The sequence below is a fragment of the Metarhizium acridum genome (assembly GCF_019434415.1).
Source record: "Metarhizium acridum strain ARSEF 324 chromosome Unknown scaffold_1, whole genome shotgun sequence".
NCBI classification, from domain to species: Eukaryota; Fungi; Ascomycota; class Sordariomycetes; order Hypocreales; family Clavicipitaceae; genus Metarhizium; species Metarhizium acridum.
In genome coordinates this window covers 6,767,280-6,789,393 of record NW_027094015.1, presented here as the reverse complement: position 1 = coordinate 6,789,393, position 22,114 = coordinate 6,767,280, and the positions used below count along the sequence as shown (strand labels likewise).

Below are 22,114 nucleotides of genomic sequence, written 5' to 3'. Positions count from 1 at the left end.
ATGTAAAAGCCCAGCACCATGGCCAGTAGCTGCGTCTCCAAGACGGAGAAGCCCATACTCTGAATCACGATGCATCTCTGCCTCATGGCGGCACGCAGCACACACATGACATACCTGGAGCACAACGACCAGCAGCTCTGGGACGATACGCTCATGATGACGGTCCTGCCGCTGGCCAAGATTGGTCTTGTCTTCGACCGGCCGCACTATGTGGCCGGGGCCAAGGGGCAGTTTCCGCTACACATCCAGTACCTGTTCGACGCGAAGACGGGGCTGTTTTCCCACGGGTGGACGTTACACGACGACCGACATCATTTTGCGGGAGCCCGCTGGGCCAGGGGCAACAGGGGGTTGACGATTGAGATCCCCGAGTTTATCGAGCTGTTGGATCTGGACAGGTCAAGTCCGATGGGCCTCTGTGTAGCCACTTGCAAGCTACGTTGGCCGCGCAATGCGAGGCTCTCAAGACTCTCCAGTCGCCAAACGGGCTCTGGCGCACTCTACTAGATGTTTCCGAGGAGGATGGGTCATATGGCGAGTCCAGTGCCACTGCTGGCCTCGCATTCGGCTTGTTAAAGGGCCAGCGGAAACGATATATTCAGGGAGAGTACCAGCATGTCGCGTTGAAGGCTGTGCGAGGCGTGCTTGAGAACATCAGTCCCGACGGCCGGTTGCAGAATACATCTTTTGGAACGGGCATGGGGTCGGATTTGGAGTTTTATAAGGAGATTCCAATCACGCCTATGCTTTACGGGCAAGCCATGGCGATACTGGCGTTGGTTGAGTTGTTAAACATCTTCATCTAGCAGGCAGAGGTTAAAATCTTTTTGCAAGCATTCGCCAAGCATAGCTAGCAATGTCCCAGCTCAACCCGCACCATAGTTTGTCACTGCTATAACCACTGCCTTTCTAATTGTCAAATGACAAGCGCCTTGAATCACATTGCTCTGCCCTCCTCTCCCACCGAATATAAGTTAAAATTTCCGCCAACTCCAACCGCATCTGTTAAGCCGTATAGTGACCACATGCAGTGTATATCGTCAACCTGACCACCTGAACCAAACCAACGCCTTCAAATGCTGAGCATGAGCGCCTAGAATGCCATACCTCACCCCTATTACCTAGCCATTATTCTATTCACATGGAGCTACCTTTGTTTGCAAGGCTATCATCTCCGTCATTATCACTCGATGAGGTCGCCACTCCCTTGCCCTTATCCCGTGGCTCGCGCTTTATCGACAAACCTACTTTGCTCTCCTTCATGCTTCGTCGACTGACAGGTCGTTTGCCGTACCCTTTCCTAGGTGTGACATCACCCTTGCCCCTCTTCCGTCGCTCGTACTCACTACTAGCAATTCCTGCTTTAAAGTTATCTCCGGACGAGTTGAGTTGCGACTGCGGTGCAGTAGAGCTATTCTTCAAATCTCGCATTTCCTTGATGACATCCGCAAAGCTCTCTTCCAGCGTTTTCATACGTGCTAGGACCAGCCTCCCCATCCTATCACGGTCTGCAGCCTCGAGCCCTCCAGCAGCACGCATCCGGCTGTCTTTCATCAGGGCCATTGCCATTTGTGTCTGGAAGCTGCCTGCTAGCCCGGCATTGTTGTCCTCGATACCCATATTGTCAGACATGAGACTCAGGTCAACTGACGACAGCCGTCTAGCTTGCCTAAGCCTGTCACGAGGGGCAAGGCTGAGCATTGCTGACTTGCTCACACCACCGCTGTCGGTCATGTCACGTGGCGCTAGAATCGGTCATGGCTTTGAGGTTGATAGCTGAGGCGCTCTTCGAGGGGAGTTGTGCCGGGTTGTATGAGCGGCAGTATCTGTACCAGTGGTACGCCCGCTCGTGTTGGGTCTTCGAAAGGGGATCGCCTTGGGTGGTGAAACGGGCGGTGCAGGTTGAGGCTTAGGTTGATCCTCTGGGTTGTACAGAATGGTGTTTGTTGATAATGTGCGGGCGTGGGCGCCACGTCTTGAATGTGTCTGACGAATTGTTGATGCAGCTTTTGCGAATGATTCATGAGAGGATGCCAGTTTAGCTGATCGGGCTCCCATAGAAGTTGTGAAATAGTCCTCGCCATCTTCCACACCATGCTTTTCAAACTGTTGACTGCGCCCAGCGTTGGTCGCTTCATCTTCATCCTCATCGTTTGTGACCAGCTCATCGTCACCATCTGCGTCTGTGTGATCCTTGTACTCGGGAAGAATCAATTCTACCCTTGATCCACGACCCTTGGCGTTACGGAATGATGCACCAGGGTTGGACATGAAATCTGCTGGGTCGCTCGCTGTAGATCTCACATCGGACACTTGTCGTAGATGTGAAGAAGGCTTGTCCCAGCCAACACTCATCCTCCTTTGCCAATCTGGCACAGCCCGGCTGTCGAGCGTTGGCCAGTTCGTAGGCGGCATACCCTCTTCATCGTGTTGCTCCATCCAGTTTCGGATGGCAGTCTGTGTCTTGCGTCGCTCATTTCTTCTCTGGGTGCGTAATGTTGTCGCATCCGGCACACGACGAAAGACTTCCTCAAGCGCTCGATCTTTGTGAAACCCTGCAACGGACTCCTCGCGTACACGTACATTAGGACTGAACATGACCGTACGCTGCGCCGCATCTCCAAAAGAGATTGCGCGAGTCCGGGACCGACCGGGGTTCTCAACAAGATCTGTAGGCTCAAACATGGAAGGCGCAAGCCAAAATCGTTCATACAAAAAAATCATGAACAGAACTGGGAAATGCGTGACCTTGATAATAGTTCGATTCAGAAAGACGAAGTGCTTCAAAGGCATGCAATAGCGCAGTGGCATCAGCAGCCAGGCAAATATATTGCTGGGGGCAATATAGGAAAAGAGTGCATCATTCTTGACCATGGAGATGGTGTTGATCGCAAATACAAATCTAAGTATCGATTAGCAGTGACTAGACATGAAGAAGAGGGTCTTCAATACTCACTGGTGTTCTTCCGTAGCATTGGAAGCAATCGCCATGAAAGAATTGGTCAAAACAGTAATAAGAATTGTTCTTCAGCTTATGTCAGCATATGTTCTTTCTTGACACGCACGCATTGAGGTAAAGGCTACATACACAACCAAGAAATGACAAATAATGAGAAAAATCATCATTAATATTCTCGCCAACCAATTATATGTCGGCCACCTAACAAGCGTCAGCAATTGGTATCCTCTCACGGGATTATAAGGGATTAGCTCACACGTCCCAGGCGGCAGGAGTAAAGCCCATAAGAATCTGGAATATCTTGTAAGCAACCTCACCACCATTGCTTGCATTCTGGGATAGCGTGAAAAAGACAAAGAATCCACTGCACATGATCAAAACCAGGACGAACACAGCAGCCAGGTCCACAGCCATGAGCCGGAATGCGATTAGAAGCTGTGAGAAGTACTGATAATGATCCAAAATGCTGAAAATCCGGGGCAGAAGTAAAATAGCATTGGCGGCTAAAACGTCATAAGCCATGGCATTCCAGTGATGGGGGTCAACCAAGAATACACCATACGCTCGCATGCAGTAGTATGCTATCAACAGCACAAGGATTCCGAGATCAAAAATATTCCAAAAGCTCATGATATAGAGAGCAAATCCTTGCTCGTTGAAGCCGACAAGCTCATCCAACATAAACCCCGCACTCCAGAACCAGAAGACCAACTCCAGCCCTGTAATCTTGACGGATCTCTGTGACAAGACGGCAAGAAAAAGACCAATCAAGACAGCAAGTGATAACGTAGACAGAAAAGACCTATACCGTGGCACTCGAAGACGGGAAAGCTTGAACATGGAAGCCTGTCTAGGGTCATAGAGCATAACAGTTCTCCTTCCGGATGGAACGTGGTACTGTCCTGGCTTTGCTGGAAGCGATCCAAGTAACGGAGTCCTGGAATCCGGCTTTGCAATCTCCCCATTCATACCTCCCAAGGGACTGGGAGGTAGTTCGCGATGCAAACTGTCAGCAGAAGAATAGAAAGTAATGGCTCCGTTCCAAATGGCTTCCAGCTGTTGAATAACGACCGGATGTGCGAGAAAATGTTTGGCAGAAGCGCGGATGGCCACTTCCAACGTTGAAGTCCTTGATGCGGTCATGGCTTGTTTACTTTTGCTGTATGACCTGCCCTCTGGAAGAGGAGGCTGTGCTCCTGGGAGTCCTTGGAGGGGGTAGAAGTCATATGCCAAGGCATCAATGAGTTCTCTGGTAGAATATTCCTTCAAGAGCTTGAGAGCAAGCAATTCGCACACCTTGGCTCTGGTGTTGCTGATACCAGCATTGGCAGCATACCTTTGTCCTTCCTTGGAGAATTGTAAGCAATTTGCCATCAAGGCGTATATAGTAGCCCTCGAGAAATGCTGTGTTCTAATCTGCTGCTGCATGGGTTTTACGAGGAACTGGGAGACCTGAGGGGATCGAAGCTGGTCCCATGATAGCGTTGTCTCGGTACGAGCGCTCACAATTATACGAATAGAGTGGGTAATACTGTATATCGGCAGGGTATCTGGAAGAAGGGTATGTCAACTTTGTTCAAACGTCAAACAAAAAGGGGCTTTGGGGGGGGTATTGTCCCAAAAAAAAATTACAATGTTTGATTTCAGCGAATATCAGTCAAGATGGCAGAAGAGATAGAAAGGAAATAAGAATAATTACCAAGGTGTGTTGCCGAGAACAGAGGAAGGACAGGCAATGCCCGATGGCGATCGTCTTCGTCTGCCCCATGGTCGGCATCGTCCTCATCTTCATCTTCTTCTACTTCGTCTTGTACACCGTCGACCTCTTCGTCAAACCGGACCAGGTCTTCCTCGTTTGTATCCTCATCATCGTCATCGGCTTCGGTGAAATCCGCAGTAGCGTGGGCTCGACCAGTAAACTGATGTTGTCGAGGGGGCCCGGACGAGGGAGAGACGGAAAAGTCACGGATATCAAGACGACGAGACCCGCGCTTGGGGCGGCGCAGGAGTGACGAGAACATGGTCTAGTAGCCGGCGTCGCCTTTGGAAGTCAGAGCATCCAGCGTAGCGCCTAGTAGGATATGCTTTCCATGAGGAGCGATGGCACGATGGTGTCGCTCGCCCGAGAGTGTGGACGAGAAAAGGCGAATATGAAGGGAAACATTGACGACGCCTGGAGTCGTCGACATCGAAACCACGATGGGCGTTCAAGGTTGTAGCCAGCACTTGAGTGCCGCTAGCAACGTTGGAAAAACTAGGCTGGCCACCGGCGCGCAGCTCTAGAGACCAGTTGACCGGGATCCAGTCAATTGATGGTGGCCGCCAACTGGGTCCAGATGTCAGCTGGGGAAAGAGAACCACAGCGCCCAAGCACCAGCCAGCACTTGAGGGGACATGGCATCTAGTGCCCATTATTCAGGGATTTTACTTCATTCACAGCCCATTGTGCGAATACTTGAGTTTTGTGTGGTGCATGCTTCTGATGACACAGCCACCAGTGGCGACTACGTCAGCCAGCTGTATCCCGATGAGAATCTGGGCCCAGTGGTGCATCTTGGCGAACTGGCCATGCTACGCCAAGTATTTACACGCATAGCAGGGCGTAATGCAACAAATATTATGGCCAGGAGACGCGACATGCACCGCGCGTGTATGGAGTAAGTAGGGAGTAGGGAGTACGGACATGAAGTACTAGCACGGAGTAGCGTATTGCACTAAGTTCATGCAATCCCACTCGACCTGTGAGCGAGTGGACCAGCCTCGCGGGATCCCAAATTACAGGGCGACCAGGGCCTCGCCAGACTTCCGATGTTATCAATTGATTATTTGGTCGAAGCAGTCAGTTTTTGCCAGCAGAGGGAAATTTGTCAGCCGGTGGTATTGGGTCAATTGCTCGTGCAACAACCCCGACAGGCCACCCGTCTTTCGACCATGGACAGTATATCACGCTCCCAGAGTTGAATCACCGCCAGTTTGGATATCCAATCGATCAACCAACCTAAGTGGCTGCAGGCCAAGCTTGCATTCCAAGCTAGCCATGCACGACCATCAAGATTGAACGCATGACACCCCCATCAGCCGTCAAGACTTGCATAGTGCATGTGGTGGACTGCCACATGCCCCGTCTTCAAAATTCATTGGGCTAACTTACATTGCGAGGCAGCCCTTCAATGTTTCCTTGAACGCGCTTCGGCCGCTCGCCCCGTGGTTCTGCGACCAGACTTCAGACCGACACGGGCTTGCTAGCCTTGCGGGTCGCGGCATCGGGTCGGCGATGTCTGGTAATACGGAGTAGTAGTTCCTCCAAAACAATCATTTCTGAAGAAGCGGGATAGAGGCTCGATGCGGCCATGTTGTTGCGATTGCCTTCTAGAAGCCAGCAGCATACAAAACTTCAAAGAGCAGCGGATAAGTTTCCAGTCTAAGGAGGAAATCACGTTGCATGCTCTCTCATTGTCCCAGGACGAACTATGTTCAAATGTTGACTCACTGAACCAAAAGACGCTGTTGCCCGTCCAGTTCGCGTGTCAGCCAATCCCCGCTTGAGACGAAGCACGGCGGCGATTGACGCATCTTGCATCTTGCATTTTGCATTTTTGCATGACATACTACTTATTATGGGTTACGACTCGAGCTGCCGCTGTTGCATCAAGCGATTGGAAGATCCCTGCCGGGTGGTTGCATTAAGGCACTGTAAAGGCAAAGTATCACTGTGTAGAGACAGACTTGCGCCGTTGGCCGTGAAAAATCTGATACTACATGAGTTGAGTTGAATAGTTGTGACATATCATTTTATCGCTTTTGCAAATTCAATCAATACACCAAGTCGTGGTCTGTCTGGAAGAGCAATCGGAGCATAATATTTGGGCTCGCCAAACAGGGAGGACAGTGCCCACAAAAGAAATACGAACAAAGCAACATCGCTTTGATGGTGAATCAACCGAGTACTCAAATCGGTTCATTAGTAGTAGCACGATAATGAACGCAAATGGGATTTGCATGTCGTTATGGTGCAGGGAACAATGCCGAAGGCTACGTTTGTCCTATTTCTCGAGTACAAAGTACGGAGTACCCTGGTAGTAGTTTGGCCGCGGACGAAATGTGGCTGGAGCTATTCTGGGAAAGAACAAGGAAGCTCACGCCACAGGAGGTGGCACGGGTCCACCGTTTCCTGCAACTGTCGCCTGGAAGTCAATAACTATATTGTCTTGGGACAAGGGCAACACGACCATCGCCCTTTGAAAAAGAGGACAATATTGACTATTAGGACTACCGATTACCTTGGTATGCGTATCTGATTATATAGGACGGCCCACGAACGCATCCATGTTGTTTATACTAATGCGAGGAGAGAGGTGACCAGGATCCTCTCTTATGCGGCTGCAACTAACTAATAGACCCGTGCCGCGTTAGTAAAAGCAAGGTTTCAAAACCGCGGAGACGGCGCGATGCGTTTACGGCCCTGGCGACAACCGCCACGTTGAGCACTTAATAATAAGTGCATACTTCTGATAATGTTGCACTTGTCCTCATGACGCAAGTGGAATTGGGTAGACCTATATTCAAGAAATTGACGTGACGCTAGTTTACTGCGATAAAGTCGCTGCTGAACAGATCCGGCGGAATCGCCCTTCCCTCCTGCAATAGATGAGTATAAACGTCTCAATGATAACATTGAACAAGCAGTTGTTTTGAGTAACTGACCATCAGGGAGGAAGTCAGGGGTCAAGCATGCTTCAAATTTCGCTTATTGTGGTTAGTGTTGGTCGTGCCCTGTCCAGCAACGAAATAACAGACCCTTAGTACCAGACTTCGTCTCAGGGGCCAAACAAGCACAGTTCTTGCTGCATCACGTCTGTAACTGCTCCGCTGTATCGCCAAGCCTTCTTCAGATCAATTGCGGCAACACTACAGAACGGAGTGTGCTGGACCAGGCCTCATTGATGATAATATTTCTGCAGTGTTCTTAGTGCTGGGCTTTGAGTCCTTGAAAATACATTGTCACCGTCCGTGTCTGGGTCTGCCCCCAGTAACGACGACCAAGTCTTGCAAAGTCTCAAGTTCCTTGAGCCTTTGTGCCTGTAGGAATGAACCGTCTTGGTCCCCATTGTGACTTGAACGATGCTCATGTCGCATGTCGCGGTTAACCGCACCCAGCACTTGAGACGTCAACTGTGCTCAGCGCCTCCCGAGTACCCTACTCACTTCAGTGCTCTGCTCACCTCCCCAGCTTGCACCAGTGACCTTAATTTCTCCACCGCCACATTGAAGTCCCCTGTCAGGCCATAGACCCGAACCTGCCGTTCCTTACCCCGTCACTCGTTTTCTTTTTATTGGCACTTTTTTTCTTCCCGTTCTCTCTTGTGAATAATAACTGTTCTTGTTCGACCCTACACGCGTCTTTTTTGAATTTTCCGGACGTGTCCGTGTGCGTCTTGTCAAGCATCGGCGTTGTACGGCCATTGCACAGCTTAAGCGCTGGCTGCTGTCTCAGCCATATCCAAACCCCTCGATGAAACAGCAAAACTCCGTCCAAGTCTCCTCAAGGATTCTATCTGCGCCCATTCTGGGTCACGAATCGTCTAATACCACCGATATCTGACGCCGGCACAGTGGAGGAAAGTGGGCTGCCAACAGATACGAATTCGTGGTGCATCCCCTGTCACCACAACATTGGATTGCACCTGTCCACATCGAGCATCATGGTGCATTCCGAACCCGAGGAACCCACAGGCTCAACGGCCGAGACACAGGCAATGGGTGCGGAGGAGCCGAAACTAGGGCATCCCTCTTCTCCCTCAAACGTCGATGAACGAACCTCAACAACCGCCGACTTGAAGGGGAAAGCAGATGAGTCAGACGAAATAGAATGGTGGCGGCGCATCAAGACGGGGACCGAGGAGCCCAAGCAAACTGCAAAGTCTGACGACGCAGATGAAGCAGGCGAGACCGAAGAAACAGAAGCCGAGACTCCCAAGATGGCGCACGACTCAATGGTCACTGTGAGGCTCTCTGAGCCGCCACCTCTGAGTCTCGATACCATGGCCGTCACACCCAACGCCGAACCCATAACACCCACCTCGCCCATTGCAGGAGAGACCTCAACAGATGCCAACAACGACGGTCTCGAAAAGGAGAAATATACCGAAACTCGTGACAGTCTTATGAGAAAACCTCGAGTCTCAGCACCTATACAATCACCAACCGACGCTAACCGTACTCTCCAAGACGAGCTCGGCCTGTATGGTGTTGATGGTAATGAAACTGATTCATCCGAGGATAACGAAGAAGTGAATTGGGAGCAACTTGAAAAAACCGAGGACGAACAAATGAAGGATGAGGAAACGGACAATGTATGCTCCAGCAACACTCCAGACTATCATGCTTATCCGTGCTAACCACGGATCAGTCCACTGCTCTTCTCCTGGCACGTCTGGAACAGGAAAATGCAAAGCTGGCTACTAACCCGAAGAGTGTTAAAGTTCAGACTGTGGAAAAGCTTTCGTCAACCAAACCCAGGCCGCCGTCCATGGCCCAACTGAGAAAGATGGTCAGCGGCCCAACACCAGCTGCCCTACGATATTCGATGTTACCCCCTCCCCCAATGACCGATTTGGAATTCTATGCGGCTCTTGTCAAGGATTATCAGCAAACGGCAGCTCGTCTGCCAACTCTTTTGTCTAACAAGATTCGCAAGGGTATCCCGCCTCCATTGAGAGGCGTCGTATGGCAGAGCATGTCAGGTGCTCGTGACTCAGTTCTCGAGGAACAATACGAACGTTTCTGTGGCGAAACTAGCCCATATGAGCTCCTCATCGGCAAAGACCTCGGTCGAAGCTTCCCTGGAGTTGACATGTTCCGTGACCCCGATGGCGATGGGCAACGTATGTTGGGCAGAGTGCTGAAATCCTTCAGCCTGTACGATACAAAGATAGGCTACTGCCAGGGGCTGGCATTTCTTGTTGGGCCTCTGTTAATGCATATGCCCGACAAACAGGCGTTTTGCGTACTAGTTCGGTAAGTCATGTGTGAGCATTCTGGTACCCGAATCCAGATGGTACTAATTCACATTCCCTAGTCTCATGGAGAAGTACGATCTACGAGAATGTTTCCTGCCTGACTTGTCTGGATTACACGTTCGCATATACCAGTTTCGCGAACTTCTTCGACTGAATCTGCCTGCGTTGGCTGATCATCTTGACGAACTCCAGGTGGAGACAGCATATGTTTCGCAATGGTTTCTCAGCTTCTTTGCCGTGACATGCCCTTTGCCGATGCTATTCCGAATCTACGATGTCATCTTTGCTGAGGGGGCCTCTGAGACTTTGATGCGTGTTGCACTATCGCTCATGAGAAAGAATGAAACGCGCCTTCTGGCGTGTACAGAGCTGGAAGATGTAATGCAGCTTCTTCTATCTCGAGGATTGTGGGACTGCTACCACTACAACGCAGATGAGTTTGTACAGGATTTTGCCAGCTTAGGCGGCGTCGTCACCAGAGAGAGGTTGTCACAGCTAGCGCAAGCATACAGGGAGTCCCTAGTTGCAACAGCCAATGCTGCACGAATGTCCGACATTACGACTGCTGCCAGCCGTTTCCTTGGTCGCATCTGGGCCGCGTCAAGCAAGAATGGTAGCTTAGCCCCAGCTTCGACAACCGGCCCTGCTCGACCACTGAGTATGCTCCGCCGCAGTACGTCCAAGCAAAGCATAGCTTCGACGCTCAACTCCATGGAAGCAAGCTCTGTAAGCGTTGTGAGCACCGCTTCCACGGATGCATCTACAATCTCCCGAGACTCTGCAAATGGTGAAGACGAGCCATCAAGCCGAGAATCGACCCCAGTTGGCCCGAAAACTCTGGCCAATACCAAAACTACGGAGGAGAGATATCTACACAGTCAAATCGAAGATTTGTTGACGGCCCTAAGCGAATTGCAGAGGAATCACGCGCTTCTCTCTAATCAGCTGCAATCCGAACGGGAAGAGCGAGAGGAGGACAGAAAGACTGTTCGGTCACTGCTAGATGGCTTGCGTAGAAGGGTAGTTGATCATGATGTAGCGAAGGGCCAAGAAGAGATAATACCACCATCGAGGACTGAGGAAGGAGAGCCTCCCATCACCGGAATGGAAGATGATGATGCGACACCCACAATAGAAGACCCGGTGCTGGAGCCAAAATCCACAGCCGAGGACGATTACAGCGAAGATGCGCCGTCCACGGGAGACTTATCCGAGCTTTTGGACAGGGTCGAGAGTCGCTTCGCGATCGATGACGGAAACGGAAAGCATCGATCGTCAATGCTTCAATCCAAGTCCCAGCTTCGTGAAGAGCTGCTCAACACCAAGGGCCAACTTGCCAGTGTTGTGTCGCACTCTCAAGAGCTTAGTCGCCGAATACACGAAATGGATCAGGAACTCTCTGCTTTGAGGGAGCAACTACGCGAAAGACATGGGCATGTGAGGACGTTGCATCAAGACAAACAGCGATTGGAGAAGCAGATTCATGGTATGAGAGCCAGAATTTCCAGCAGCTCTATATCAGAGCCTAATAATCGAGATGCCGATCCGGATTGGGTGGGGAAGGGCAAGAGTGGCGGCTTAAGGGAATTTAAGCTTGGCCGAAGCAAATCAACGCCGCAGACCCCTGGTTATGGTAAAAGAATCTCGTCTCTGCCCCAAAATCCCGAGTCTGTACTTGCTGCGGGTTCAGGAGTCGCGACACCGCCAAATGAACACGAGGCATTACTTCTCGAGCTCGTCCAAGCCAAAACAGCTGAGGCGACAGCGAAGCAAGAGGCTGAAGAGGCTAAGCAAAAGCTGGAGGCTCTCCGAAAAGCACACGTTGTACCATCAGATTCTCATGGTGCTTCACCTGGGTCGGCCTCTCTTGGGGTTTTCAGTCGACTTACCGGACAAGCAACGACGCCGCCTGCCGAAAATACCCTTAAACCAACAGCAGCCACTGCTGGTACATCCCCCAATACAGGAGGATTCTGGGGATGGAGGAGATGACACCAAGACGATGGTGTACATAGCAAAGCGATGGTATGGGTGGCTGTTACTGGCAGTTCCCAAAAAGAAGTGTCATTTTTTTTCGGGGATGGATGCATATGGCAGGGAGAGAGCAACGTGTTTTTATGACGCCGCATATTTTTATGTACATAATAACTGAGAGAGCGGGCTTGCCACAGTATATGCGTTGAAGGAGGCGAGGGAAATGTATCGCTAGGTAGGACTGTTGAAGGTGTTATACCCCCGGATGATAGAAAATGCGGAGTTGCTGGTAGAATATGTCAATAGACTTAAACATGTGTGTCATGGGTGTGATGGGGATTTAGACATCTGGACCACGGCTGTGAGCAGAAGTCCTGAATCCCATATTATTTATTATCTATGTTACATTAGGGTGCCCGGTGGGTGGTGGATGACGATGGCGCAGATTCTCAGAACCAATCGACGGATCCACAAACGGGGTCAAACCGGACTTGACGGGAGGGTCCGATGCCAAGCAGGAGACAGGCAAGACGTCAAAGGCGGAGGGTATGCAGTCAGTCACAGTGGATGATGGACAGAAGTGGTCAACGTCATCGTGCCTTGTTTACTGCAGGGAGTCGGGGCAAAGTCGCATCATTAGCTGTTCGAGCACCTCAAGCTGGTAAGGGACCTACCTAGGTAGTTACCTAGCAGGTATTCAAGTTTTACGTCTACAGGCCGCTTTTGCGGAGTCGTCAATCCTTGGTGCTGCACATTAACCTGGGAGCTCCGATAACGATAACGGAGCTTCCCCTCCACAAGTTTTGGCTTTCGAACTAGGCGGGACGATAACGTCAGGCTGTCGAGATGTCGCGTGAGCAGCCAAGCTAGCCTCGGGTGTCTAGCGCACAGTGAACAGTCTATGCAGACTATCCAACACCATATTCCCCGAAAGACCAGTGGGCATCGTCATCGTATGACGCCGGCGTGCCGATGACACATTTGGCGCGAGGAGTCAAAGGATGTTGTGAAGTGCCCCGCCGGTCGTCACTTGTGTCAAGTCAATCTAAGCATATCTGTTGTGATTTTGCGTTGGTGTTAACAGACTAAATGACCAACGGACCACGCTAGCTTCAGCGAGCATGTGTTGAACTGGTCATGGCATTGGAGCTGGCGTCGTCACTGGTTAGCAAGCTCCAGGCTCCACAGCTGTTGTCTCGCTCCCTGGCAGGGGGGGAGGCTGCTTGCGCTGGCGTTTGGCACATGCTTTTTTGGCCCTCCAGTGTTTGGCCCTCCACGTCGAGCGTCATTTCCGTAATGAAGGGACGAATGGAAGAAAGTGTGCTCGAAATACCGAGTGTACGGGGCCGCGAACCTGCGTTGGACTGATGGGGGGGGCCACGACCGCCACCACTAGATAGACGGGCCACGAAGGCGTCGCACATGCACCAGTCAGTGTCTGGACGGGCATGGCATGGACTTCACACTCTGGAGGAAGGCGTTGATGTCAAGGTACCGAGTAACTTCCTGTTTTCCGCCTGTATGCACCAGTTGTCCGCTGGTGCTGGTGCTGGTCTTGCGCTGCTTGAGCCTGGCACCTACCCGTGCTATCTTATCCCGTGCTTCCGTCTGCAGTCATCTACTGCCTACTCCGTACCTTGGTAGTTATTTCCCAACTCTGTCCTTCTCTTCCGCCTGTCTTCTCCTCCTTCCCTCCTCCTCTACCCCTCAAAACTCGGCGCAGATCAAACCTCTCGTCTGCTTTCGAACTGCAAGCTTCGACACTCTTCCTAAGGTACGAATTCACCATATTTATCACCCCGAACCTCCCGAGACACCCTGTTTGTTTTTTCCCCTCCAGAAAAGTTCCCCCTGCGTGACGCTGCGCTCTCCATCTCTCTCCACCTACCGACCCTCGACCCCTGGCAGCCTGGGCCAGCTCACACTAGCTTTGCTGATACGGAGCTCTAGAGCTTTCCTTTGCTTACACTTTGGCCCTCTTGGCCCACCGCCCCCTAGAAACAGAAAATATTCCAATCTTGCAACCCGAACCCCTGCGCACCTCCGAAGGAAAAAAAAACATACCACAACATCGGAATACCTGCTCAAGTCGCATTCAACTTCCATATTCACAATGGCTGATACCGCGCCCAACGGTGGTACCATTTTGGACACCACCAAGAACAGTACGGTATGTCTATTCGGTCACCCTTTGATTGTCCACATTTGCAGCAAGGCCCGCTGACCAGAAGCTGAAGTAACTTCCACATGTGACGATATCGTCATGCTACTATCCCGCAGAACGCGACGCAAGACCTAACTCAATTTCCCTAGGTGCCGCTGCTGCTTACGACTCTGTGACAAATGGTGAGATCTTCATACTGAAAATAAAGAAATAGCTTCCGCATGCCATCTTATGCGTACGCGCGCTAACCCGTCCGTCTCTCCGTATCCAGGTCCCGTTACTCAGAATGTCAAAGACCAGAGTGCAAAGACTCAGGCTGAGTTTTCCAACCTTGCCGCCTCTCGCAAGACTCCCACCACGCCTGCTGCCACCGGCCAGCCTCTTACACACTATCACTCCCTCTTCTCGGAGCTTCTGTCCTGGAAGAACCCTCGTAAGTCTTGGTCTTGTCCTCCAACCTCCCCCTTGATGGACACCACTATCACTGGCTGTGACAATTGCCTAACTTTCTGCATCAGGTGCCTCCGCTATTGCATACGCTTCGATTGTCTCCTTCATCTTCGCCCTTAGGTACCTCGATGTGATCCGCTGGGGTCTTAAGCTGTCTTTCATGGCTCTTGCCATCACAGTCGCCGCTGAGGTTATTGGTAAGGTCGTCCTCAGCCATGGCCTGGCTACCCAGATGCGACCCCGCCATTATTGGACCGTCTCACGGGCTACTGTCGATAACATGATTGGCGATGTTCATGAACTCATCAACTTCTTCGTTATTGAGGCTCAGAGAATTCTCTTCGTTGAGAACGTCGGTGCTTCTGCTGCTGTGAGTCGTGGCTTCGTCTCGAAACTATTGGCCTTTTAGAGGTGCTAACAGTGTCAACCATAGGCAGGCATCGCGGCCTTCATTTCCTACCATCTCGTCAAGCTTGTTCCCTACTGGGGGCTCGCCATCATTGCCACAACCGTTGCCTTCTTCGTTCCCCTCGTCTACACATCCAATCAGGAGTTGATCGACCAGCACCTTAAGAACGCCTCCGATGCCATTAGCGCCCAGACTGCCCAGGTCCGAAGCGTTGCCCAGAAGCAGGCCGATCAACTCGCCACCATGGGAAAGCAGTACGCCGGAGACTACACCGGCAAGGTGCACGAGATGCTCCGTGGCCGTGGCGCTCCCGCTCCTTCCGGCCCCCCTAAGCAGTCCATCCCCGTTGCTCCTGCTAAGAAACCCGAATTCCCTACTCCCCCCACCGAGGAACCCAAGTCCACGAAGACGGCCGAGCCTGAGGGCGAGGTTCCCGAGGAACCCGTCATCCCCGAGACAGAGCCTTTGGTTGCTTCCTAGGTGGCTCACCATGACAAATTCCACGTGTACACGAGATAAAAGGAAGAAGGCATAGCTGGACTAGGCGGTAAGGCTTTTGATCTGCTTTTCAAACGAGGCGCATGTCTTTTGCTCCATCAACGGGCCGGACAAATTTGGAACTATTCGGGCTGCATTGGGTTTACTTGGAACATTCGTTATTTTGCCTCGAGAAATTCTCGAGAACGATTCGACTGCCGAAATTGAGGAAAATGAAAGGAGCGTAGTGAGAATGCAGTGGCGTTGGAGAGATTTCTCATCTGTGAAACAGAAGAGAGACCATTGCGACTGCGATGGAGAATGTAGGACAAGTTCTGTACGGAGATGGGTATTATACAACCCACGTAGTTCACCATTTTAATGGATGTGGTTACGATTTGCTTCCTTTTCTATTCTCCCCTTTGATCAAGGACAAGGACTGTTTACAACGGCGCTGGAGTCCAATGGTCGAAAATGTGTTGAGTGTTGTGTGAATACATATTTATTTGTTTTGGGGGCTCCTTGTCCGTGCTGGACGTTCTTGATCATTCACTACCAAGATTGTACAAATACAGATTGAACGTGTTTTGTTTCAGGGATTTGATGCTTTCTGTCCTTTTGCAGGTGAAACGAGAAAACATTGGCCAACTAATCAAGCTTCCAACACTTGAATTTTTCAGCTCTAATAAGTAGCAGATTGCAGATCCATCTTCATGCAACTTTTGACTGCCATAGAAGACTAAGCATATAAAATGAATCATGGTTTATTCTCTTTAAAATATGACCACACCCTCTAGAGAGCTCTGGCCCCCAAAATTCCTGACGCCCCCTTCCCCCATTCTGCCCTTTCGTTTATTAGCGTCTATAGCAATTGGGTAGCTGGGTTATTATCAAGGTCCAAGTCCACTTGCAACTCATGTACTCTGAAAGAAACTTGGGTCAGGCCTGAACTATTCCACGCCGTTTGAAAGAAAGCAACAAGATACGCTCGGCGACGTCGCGCAAGTCATGCGCATAATGAGAAGAGTGCTTGACGGAGGGTAAGATGTAAAAAAAGGTGACAGAGGCGGTGCCTGCCTGACTTGACATGGAGTGTCACAACACACGGCCTATGGTTCCGACAAGATTACAATACGACGGCACGCATGCCGGGCACGGGAGCAACAGCTATTTCACGCAGGGGCTTCAAGACACCAGTTTCCAGAGGGGGCTACGGAGATTGCACTCCGATACGAATAGACTGGCTATCTAGAAGCGTCGCAGCCCAGGGAGATGCAAAGCTGAAGCCTACAGGCGCGTCGCGTACGGAGGACATGTTTACCAAGTTAGCCGGCTGCGGCTATGTTGGCAGCGCAAGATTGGTCTCTTGGAGAGAACGTCGCTGCTACTCGGGGCCTGTGTCAGCACCAGGTGCGGGCCGAAAGGTCGTTCAGAATGCCTGTTATAAACTAATTTGTGCTGTTGAACGGGCACATACGACCATAGCCGCTGGATAAATCTGGATCCCCGTCAAGCTCTTGTCCGCGGTTTTAATAGTTCTTTGTGTGGAGGAGTGTACCAACATTTTGGATGGACATACCGTCTGTATTCGGAGGTTATAGAGCCAAGAGTTGGTGTGGTAGATTACGGTGTGCCACCGTATTTTACGTCCAATTAACAGATGGCCCAACAGATCTACATGTGGGGCTTAACCCTCGATTTACCAATGTACATCAAGTTCTGGTTGGTTTATGTAATACCCAAACATGCACACACCCCCTACTCCGCCTTTAATTAGTCGCCTAGACTCCCTTAGCCAAACTCCTAGCGTAACCAGGTTTCACTTACACGCGTGAATGCGTCACTCTTTACCAAGATATGCAAATGAATCTAATGGATAGAGTTGTAAATAAAAGACCTCTTAATCCAAAGCATGTCCAAACACCCACACAAAGCCACACAATTATTACTACCACTTATCCGCATAAAGTACCAGTTCCTCTTAGCATTAGACGGGGTTTCAATCAAGGTTATACGTAAGGTTACTACTAATCTCTCTCCCACATCAACTCAATCTCATCCGCTTAAGTTACTAATAGATTAACTGTATGATTAACACACAGGGTTATGTTACCAGTACCGTGATTCCAACATCATACATTAACTCAACTGTTTTCTGGAACGCGGGGCTGTGCTACCAGCACCCTAAGCACCCTGCTACTAGCATCCCCGCGCCAAGGTGCTCTACGCACTCAAGTGCTACTAGCATCCCAGGAACCATCAGTACCAGTTAGCCCCAGTTACCACTAAAACACGCGGTTACGTTAATAGTAGGCAAGAGATACTAGAACCTCACCCTACCGGTTTACTAGTATCAAATTTATGCTACTAACTTATTCTAAACGGTTACCATCAGCTAACCCCACCTTATAATCCGGTTACTAGTAAAAGACGCTATAAAGTTAGTAGTAATAGAGCCTAGCGCAAGATCCATATACTCACGTTACTAGTAACTTTAGTGGATAGAGATGCTATTACATGCAAATAGACCTGTTTTCTATAACTGCTCTAATCTAGGTTTTATAGTAGAATCTAATAAATAATATACACAGACATAGATAATAGCATCTAAAGGCTAAATACCACACTACTAACTATAGTAGTAACGGACTACTGCCCCTCCTACATAAAGTAAACATTTACTAAAATTAAGATAAAGCCAGTAAAGAAGTAAAGAACTATAGGACTAGAGGTTATTAGAGAAAATTAGTGTGAGGTAAATATAAATGGAATACGCATATAATAAGGCAGTAATAAATCCAAATATAGTTATGCCGCCAAATCCACTAAAGTAAAAGCATGCTAATCGTGGTAATAGCACAAGCGATAAATGCAATAATTGCGAGCGGCAGATAATAAACCGTGTTAAAAATAGACTTCCTAACACCTGCGGGCACATTTAACCCACGAATAGACGCATAAGTTGATAGGGAAATAAGAAACCCCGCAAGCAAAAGCCACGAGAAGAAGCCCGCAAGAATAAAGTAGATTAAAGCTATGCCCCCTTCCGCCTCAAGAACCATTTTCTGATACCGCGGCCGCTGGATTTCATAGTGACGCTGCACTCGCGTTTTGCACAGATGCGCTGTGAATAAAGACCGCAGTTGACTTAATCGAAATGCCATTGTAGAGATAGAGTAGAAAACAGAAGTTCATAGTTCCTGGAAATGGTGGATAACATTGGTGTTAAGTATAGTCTGGTGTCTTCATATGTACTCTAATTGCCCTTACTTTTAAGAATACTAGAATTAAGACAGACAAGGGTCTAGCGCTTCGCCCGAGATCTAATCATAGCACGAGTAGTTAGGAAGCGCCCACTGCTCCAATTTCCCCCCAGACACATCTGCACGTCCTTTACATGCATCATGTGTCAAGTGTACCAGACAGTACCAGCCACATGCAGTCTAGTCTGTGTCGCCGCCGCTTAGTGTACTCTCCCCTAACCTTCAGCTGGCATTCTGACAAGGTAGACAAACATGCATCGCTAAGCATCACATTTTGCACGACAGAGTTTAGCATGGAGGTAAATAAAGCTTCTTAACATCTAACTACAGAGATACCGTTGAATTTCCTTTCCCATGCGATGAGAAATTTTATGATTGATTGGCGTTCTAGCCGCCAACATGATTTCTGTGGCTTTAGCCAAAACCGTGCAAACCGTTACCAGCTTAATTGGCAATCGCTTGCAAGCATCAGCAGCAAGCGCTCTAAAGGTGGAATTGTCTATTTTGCGGGAGTCCTTCCTATTTGACTTATTAGTTATTGACGTAGATGGTTATCGTCAATCCTTACACAGAGCTCTCCGCAGCCCTCGAAAAGATCAATAACAGCAGGACCAACGATCCTACCATATCATTCCATTTGTCACCAAAGCGCTTGAGAGTCCAAATGCGACTTCTGGGAGTGGTAGAATTTAAGGCTCTGTCTAAGGAGCTAAGGAACATATCAATTGCCTGAGTTTCATATCGTCTCCGGTGTTTAGCCACAATCAGGTTGTGCAGGCGATCTTGCCGAATACGTCTTTCAAGAGCGTCCAAAAATAACACAAGTTGGACATGTCTAAATCGAGGAGGTAGGTTGTCATCATTCCCAGAGAGAACACGATGCAGACCCATAACTCTCGACTCCAAATCGAGTTCAACGACCGGAATACACGGTGGCAGAGCTATGGCCTGCCCTAAAGAAATCCACGCAACCCACGTGGCTTCCCATTTTTGGATAAAATACTGCACTGGGTCTTCCACAATAAACCTTCAGCTGAGACTGAGAATCTGGACCTGTGGTCTCTTCTTATTTTGCTTTCCGTTCTTTTATTAGCGGCTGTTACCTGACTTTAGTTTTGCCTTAGGCCTTAATAACATTAATGAGAAAGGCTACGCAAATGCGTTTAAGGCTACGTGTGAGTTATTTACCCCTATAGGGATTAGTTTAGAATGCATGTATACGGGAAGGAAACTTGCCTTTAGCAGGATTTCCCATGATAGTGTCCCCTTTAAAGTCAAGTAGAGGCGTATCGTATGAAAGATGATGTAATGAGTTACTGCGACACATGTATAAACCTATTAAACCCAGGATAGCCTGGAAGAGCCTTCTTATTAGGGTAACCATGCTGCTACGATTAACGGCGACTATACTAGCCGCGTGTGGCTTCTCGTGTAATAAGAGTTAAGTAAACGCTTCGTAAAGGTTATTAATTAAATTATCCGTTATAGTTTAGTGTAGTTTAGTTAACTCTAAAATAATTATAGAGGTAAACGCAGTATATATACATATAATTACTCTTTTCCTAAAACTTCTCGTTAAAATTAGTTACCTATTAATTTTACTAGATTTAATACCGAGCTTAAGCTTAACGCATGGTAGCCTAGCTGTACCAGATAAAGGTTTTACGCTAATATTTAATGTTAACTTTCGGTTACATGTCTAGACATTAATAGGCTAAGCGCTAGTGTCTGGTCACAAATATTAGATATATATAGTACTCTATTGCTAAAATTCCTTGACTTGGCCAGACCAGACTGCACATGCAGACTTCCATGCCGCTGCAGCGCCTACGTGCGGTTGTGGCTACGTGTCAAGGTGGTACTTGACCAGACCAGCACGACCAGACGTGTCAACTGGCCAGCACCAGACCATATGTGCAACCAGGCTGCGCCCGCAGGCCAGTTGACTTGTAGCACTTGAGGTGCTGCTGTAGTGGCTAGATGCGAACAGGAAACTTGAATGCTACTGTGGCTAGACTGTACATGTGTCTAGAGTGTGGAACTCCCGCTGTGGCTAGACGGGGAATTGCTGCTGCGGCTAAATGAGGAACTGCAGCTGTGGCTAGTTAATCTGCGCGATAAGATTCGTAATTTCATGCTCTAGTTAGAAGTCTAGTACGTAAAGGAGAAGGTAAATACAAGTTAAGAAGGGCACTCTTTAAATTAGTTATACTAGTAAAAGTATAATTAAGCTGTAGTTTAGCTATAAGCTAGCTAGTTATAAGATTAAATAGGAGTTAGTAGAAAGGGCTTAATAATCCTTGTAGTGTACTTAACGTGCTAATTCTAATAACCCTTAGAGTGTCACCTATTAAATCTAATACGAGCATAAAGTTAAGAGTAATATAAGTACCAATATAATTTCCACTTTTACTACTATTAGTAAAGAGCAGCATCCTTAGAAATGTTCCTTCGCTAGATAGCAGTTTTCCATGCTACTATTAGACTGGTATACTCACACTTGTGGGTGGAAAGCCTTAGAGTTATAGGCATTAATAGCACGATAATTGGGCAGCCTGGTTACATTCGGGGTGCTATGTCTAGGTTTAATCTAACCTTCAACGACTTTAAAATGCAGTATCTCTTGCCTGTAAGCCCAAATAGGTTATAAGCAGATAAGCTCTATAAGAATACCCAGAGAAATAGGAATTACACCATTGAACTCCCAGCACTCCAAGCCACTTCTAGCGCTTTCATAGCTCTTTAATACTAGGAAAATAGCTATGTTACCTTGCTAGAGTTAACACCGCATAAAAAGGATAGCGGCACTATATATATATATGGCACTCTATATCCCCGTAACGAAGAATCAATTTTATTAGTCTATAACGTTTGGAATGTAGACGGAATAGGAGGCGATAGTCGTGGTCAACTCCTAGCCGTTAGGAGCTTTGACGATGGACAATGCTACCAAATTAATAACGGCCCACTCTCACTACAGCGACAGGTCAAGTTCAATAAAATCAATTGATCGCCATGAACCTATAAGGCGCTAACCTTTGGTGCCAAAATAACATTCGACTTCCCATTAATATTCCGTTTAGTTAGTACACCCTTTACTAGGTTTAGGATTGGCTAAGTGATCTTTTAAAAGAGAGGCAAGTTGAAATATATACGAGCTACATGGACATCGCAATTCAATTAGGAATTTAGTTAGACGAGATAAATTTTGTTAAGGGGCAAGATCTTAATCTGGCAGGCATTAAATAATAGCTAGAAGAATAGAACAGATTATAGTCTATACTCCACACATTAACCTTAAGAACTACAGAATTTAGCCTGCATACAATCATCTGCATTTAGAATCTGCCCCTAGCTTACTTCCGCTTCCTCGTGAAAACTGATTCATAATTAGGCATA

The 22,114-nt window shown here is 48.8% G+C and overlaps 6 protein-coding genes across 7 annotated transcripts; 3 read left to right on the top strand and 3 right to left on the bottom strand.

The window, feature by feature from the left end:
• Positions 1-69: 69 nt before the first annotated feature.
• On the top strand, positions 70-1,158 carry J3458_002107 (uncharacterized protein; the record flags this gene model as incomplete). The annotated part of the gene is made up of 2 exons (XM_066117123.1): positions 70-420; positions 477-1,158. The coding sequence occupies 2 exons, from the start codon at positions 70-72 to the stop codon at positions 804-806; spliced, it is 681 nt and encodes a 226-aa protein (XP_065979013.1). The 3' UTR covers positions 807-1,158.
• J3458_002106 (uncharacterized protein) lies at positions 1,138-1,734 on the bottom strand (the record flags this gene model as incomplete). Its single annotated transcript, XM_066117122.1, has 1 exon — positions 1,138-1,734. The coding sequence occupies one exon, from the start codon at positions 1,732-1,734 to the stop codon at positions 1,138-1,140; it is 597 nt and encodes a 198-aa protein (XP_065979012.1).
• A 21-nt stretch (positions 1,735-1,755) lies between these two features.
• On the bottom strand, positions 1,756-4,980 carry J3458_002105 (uncharacterized protein; the record flags this gene model as incomplete). Its single annotated transcript, XM_066117121.1, has 5 exons — positions 1,756-2,902; positions 2,957-3,025; positions 3,089-3,160; positions 3,216-4,509; positions 4,659-4,980. The coding sequence occupies 5 exons, from the start codon at positions 4,978-4,980 to the stop codon at positions 1,756-1,758; spliced, it is 2,904 nt and encodes a 967-aa protein (XP_065979011.1).
• Positions 4,981-8,226: 3,246 nt separating this feature from the next.
• Positions 8,227-12,368, top strand: J3458_002104 (uncharacterized protein). Of its 2 annotated transcripts, XM_066117119.1 has the most exons (3): positions 8,227-9,312; positions 9,369-9,976; positions 10,038-12,368. In XM_066117119.1, the coding sequence occupies exons 1-3, from the start codon at positions 8,662-8,664 to the stop codon at positions 11,968-11,970; spliced, it is 3,192 nt and encodes a 1,063-aa protein (XP_065979009.1). In that variant the 5' UTR covers positions 8,227-8,661; the 3' UTR covers positions 11,971-12,368. The 2 variants fall into 2 exon arrangements, with proteins under 2 accessions (XP_065979009.1, XP_065979010.1); XM_066117120.1 differs by having other exon boundaries at positions 8,227-9,976.
• A 675-nt stretch (positions 12,369-13,043) lies between these two features.
• J3458_002103 (uncharacterized protein) lies at positions 13,044-16,086 on the top strand. Its single transcript, XM_066117118.1, has 6 exons — positions 13,044-13,726; positions 13,951-14,117; positions 14,266-14,298; positions 14,388-14,549; positions 14,635-14,936; positions 15,000-16,086. Exons 2-6 carry the CDS (start codon positions 14,066-14,068, stop codon positions 15,453-15,455), a joined length of 1,005 nt encoding a protein of 334 aa, XP_065979007.1. The 5' UTR covers positions 13,044-13,726; positions 13,951-14,065; the 3' UTR covers positions 15,456-16,086.
• J3458_022436 (uncharacterized protein) lies at positions 13,048-13,419 on the bottom strand. The gene has a single exon (XM_066123019.1). The coding sequence runs from the start codon at positions 13,374-13,376 to the stop codon at positions 13,065-13,067; it is 312 nt and encodes a 103-aa protein (XP_065979008.1). The 5' UTR covers positions 13,377-13,419; the 3' UTR covers positions 13,048-13,064.
• Positions 16,087-22,114: the final 6,028 nt, after the last annotated feature.

Bases quoted from the DNA above. Each gene is read 5' to 3' on its own strand.
- J3458_002104 (XM_066117119.1), top strand. From the start codon at position 8,662: ATGGTGCATTCCGAACCCGAGGAACCCACAGGCTCAACGGCCGAGACA. The intron at 9,313-9,368 runs GTATGCTCCAGC...ACCACGGATCAG, and splicing joins AGGATGAGGAAACGGACAAT to TCCACTGCTCTTCTCCTGGC. The intron at 9,977-10,037 runs GTAAGTCATGTG...CACATTCCCTAG, and splicing joins GCGTTTTGCGTACTAGTTCG to TCTCATGGAGAAGTACGATC.
- J3458_022436 (XM_066123019.1), bottom strand. From the start codon at position 13,376: ATGTGCGACGCCTTCGTGGCCCGTCTATCTAGTGGTGGCGGTCGTGGC.
- J3458_002103 (XM_066117118.1), top strand. From the start codon at position 14,066: ATGGCTGATACCGCGCCCAACGGTGGTACCATTTTGGACACCACCAAG. The intron at 14,118-14,265 runs GTACGGTATGTC...CAATTTCCCTAG, and splicing joins TTTGGACACCACCAAGAACA to GTGCCGCTGCTGCTTACGAC. The intron at 14,937-14,999 runs GTGAGTCGTGGC...TGTCAACCATAG, and splicing joins ACGTCGGTGCTTCTGCTGCT to GCAGGCATCGCGGCCTTCAT.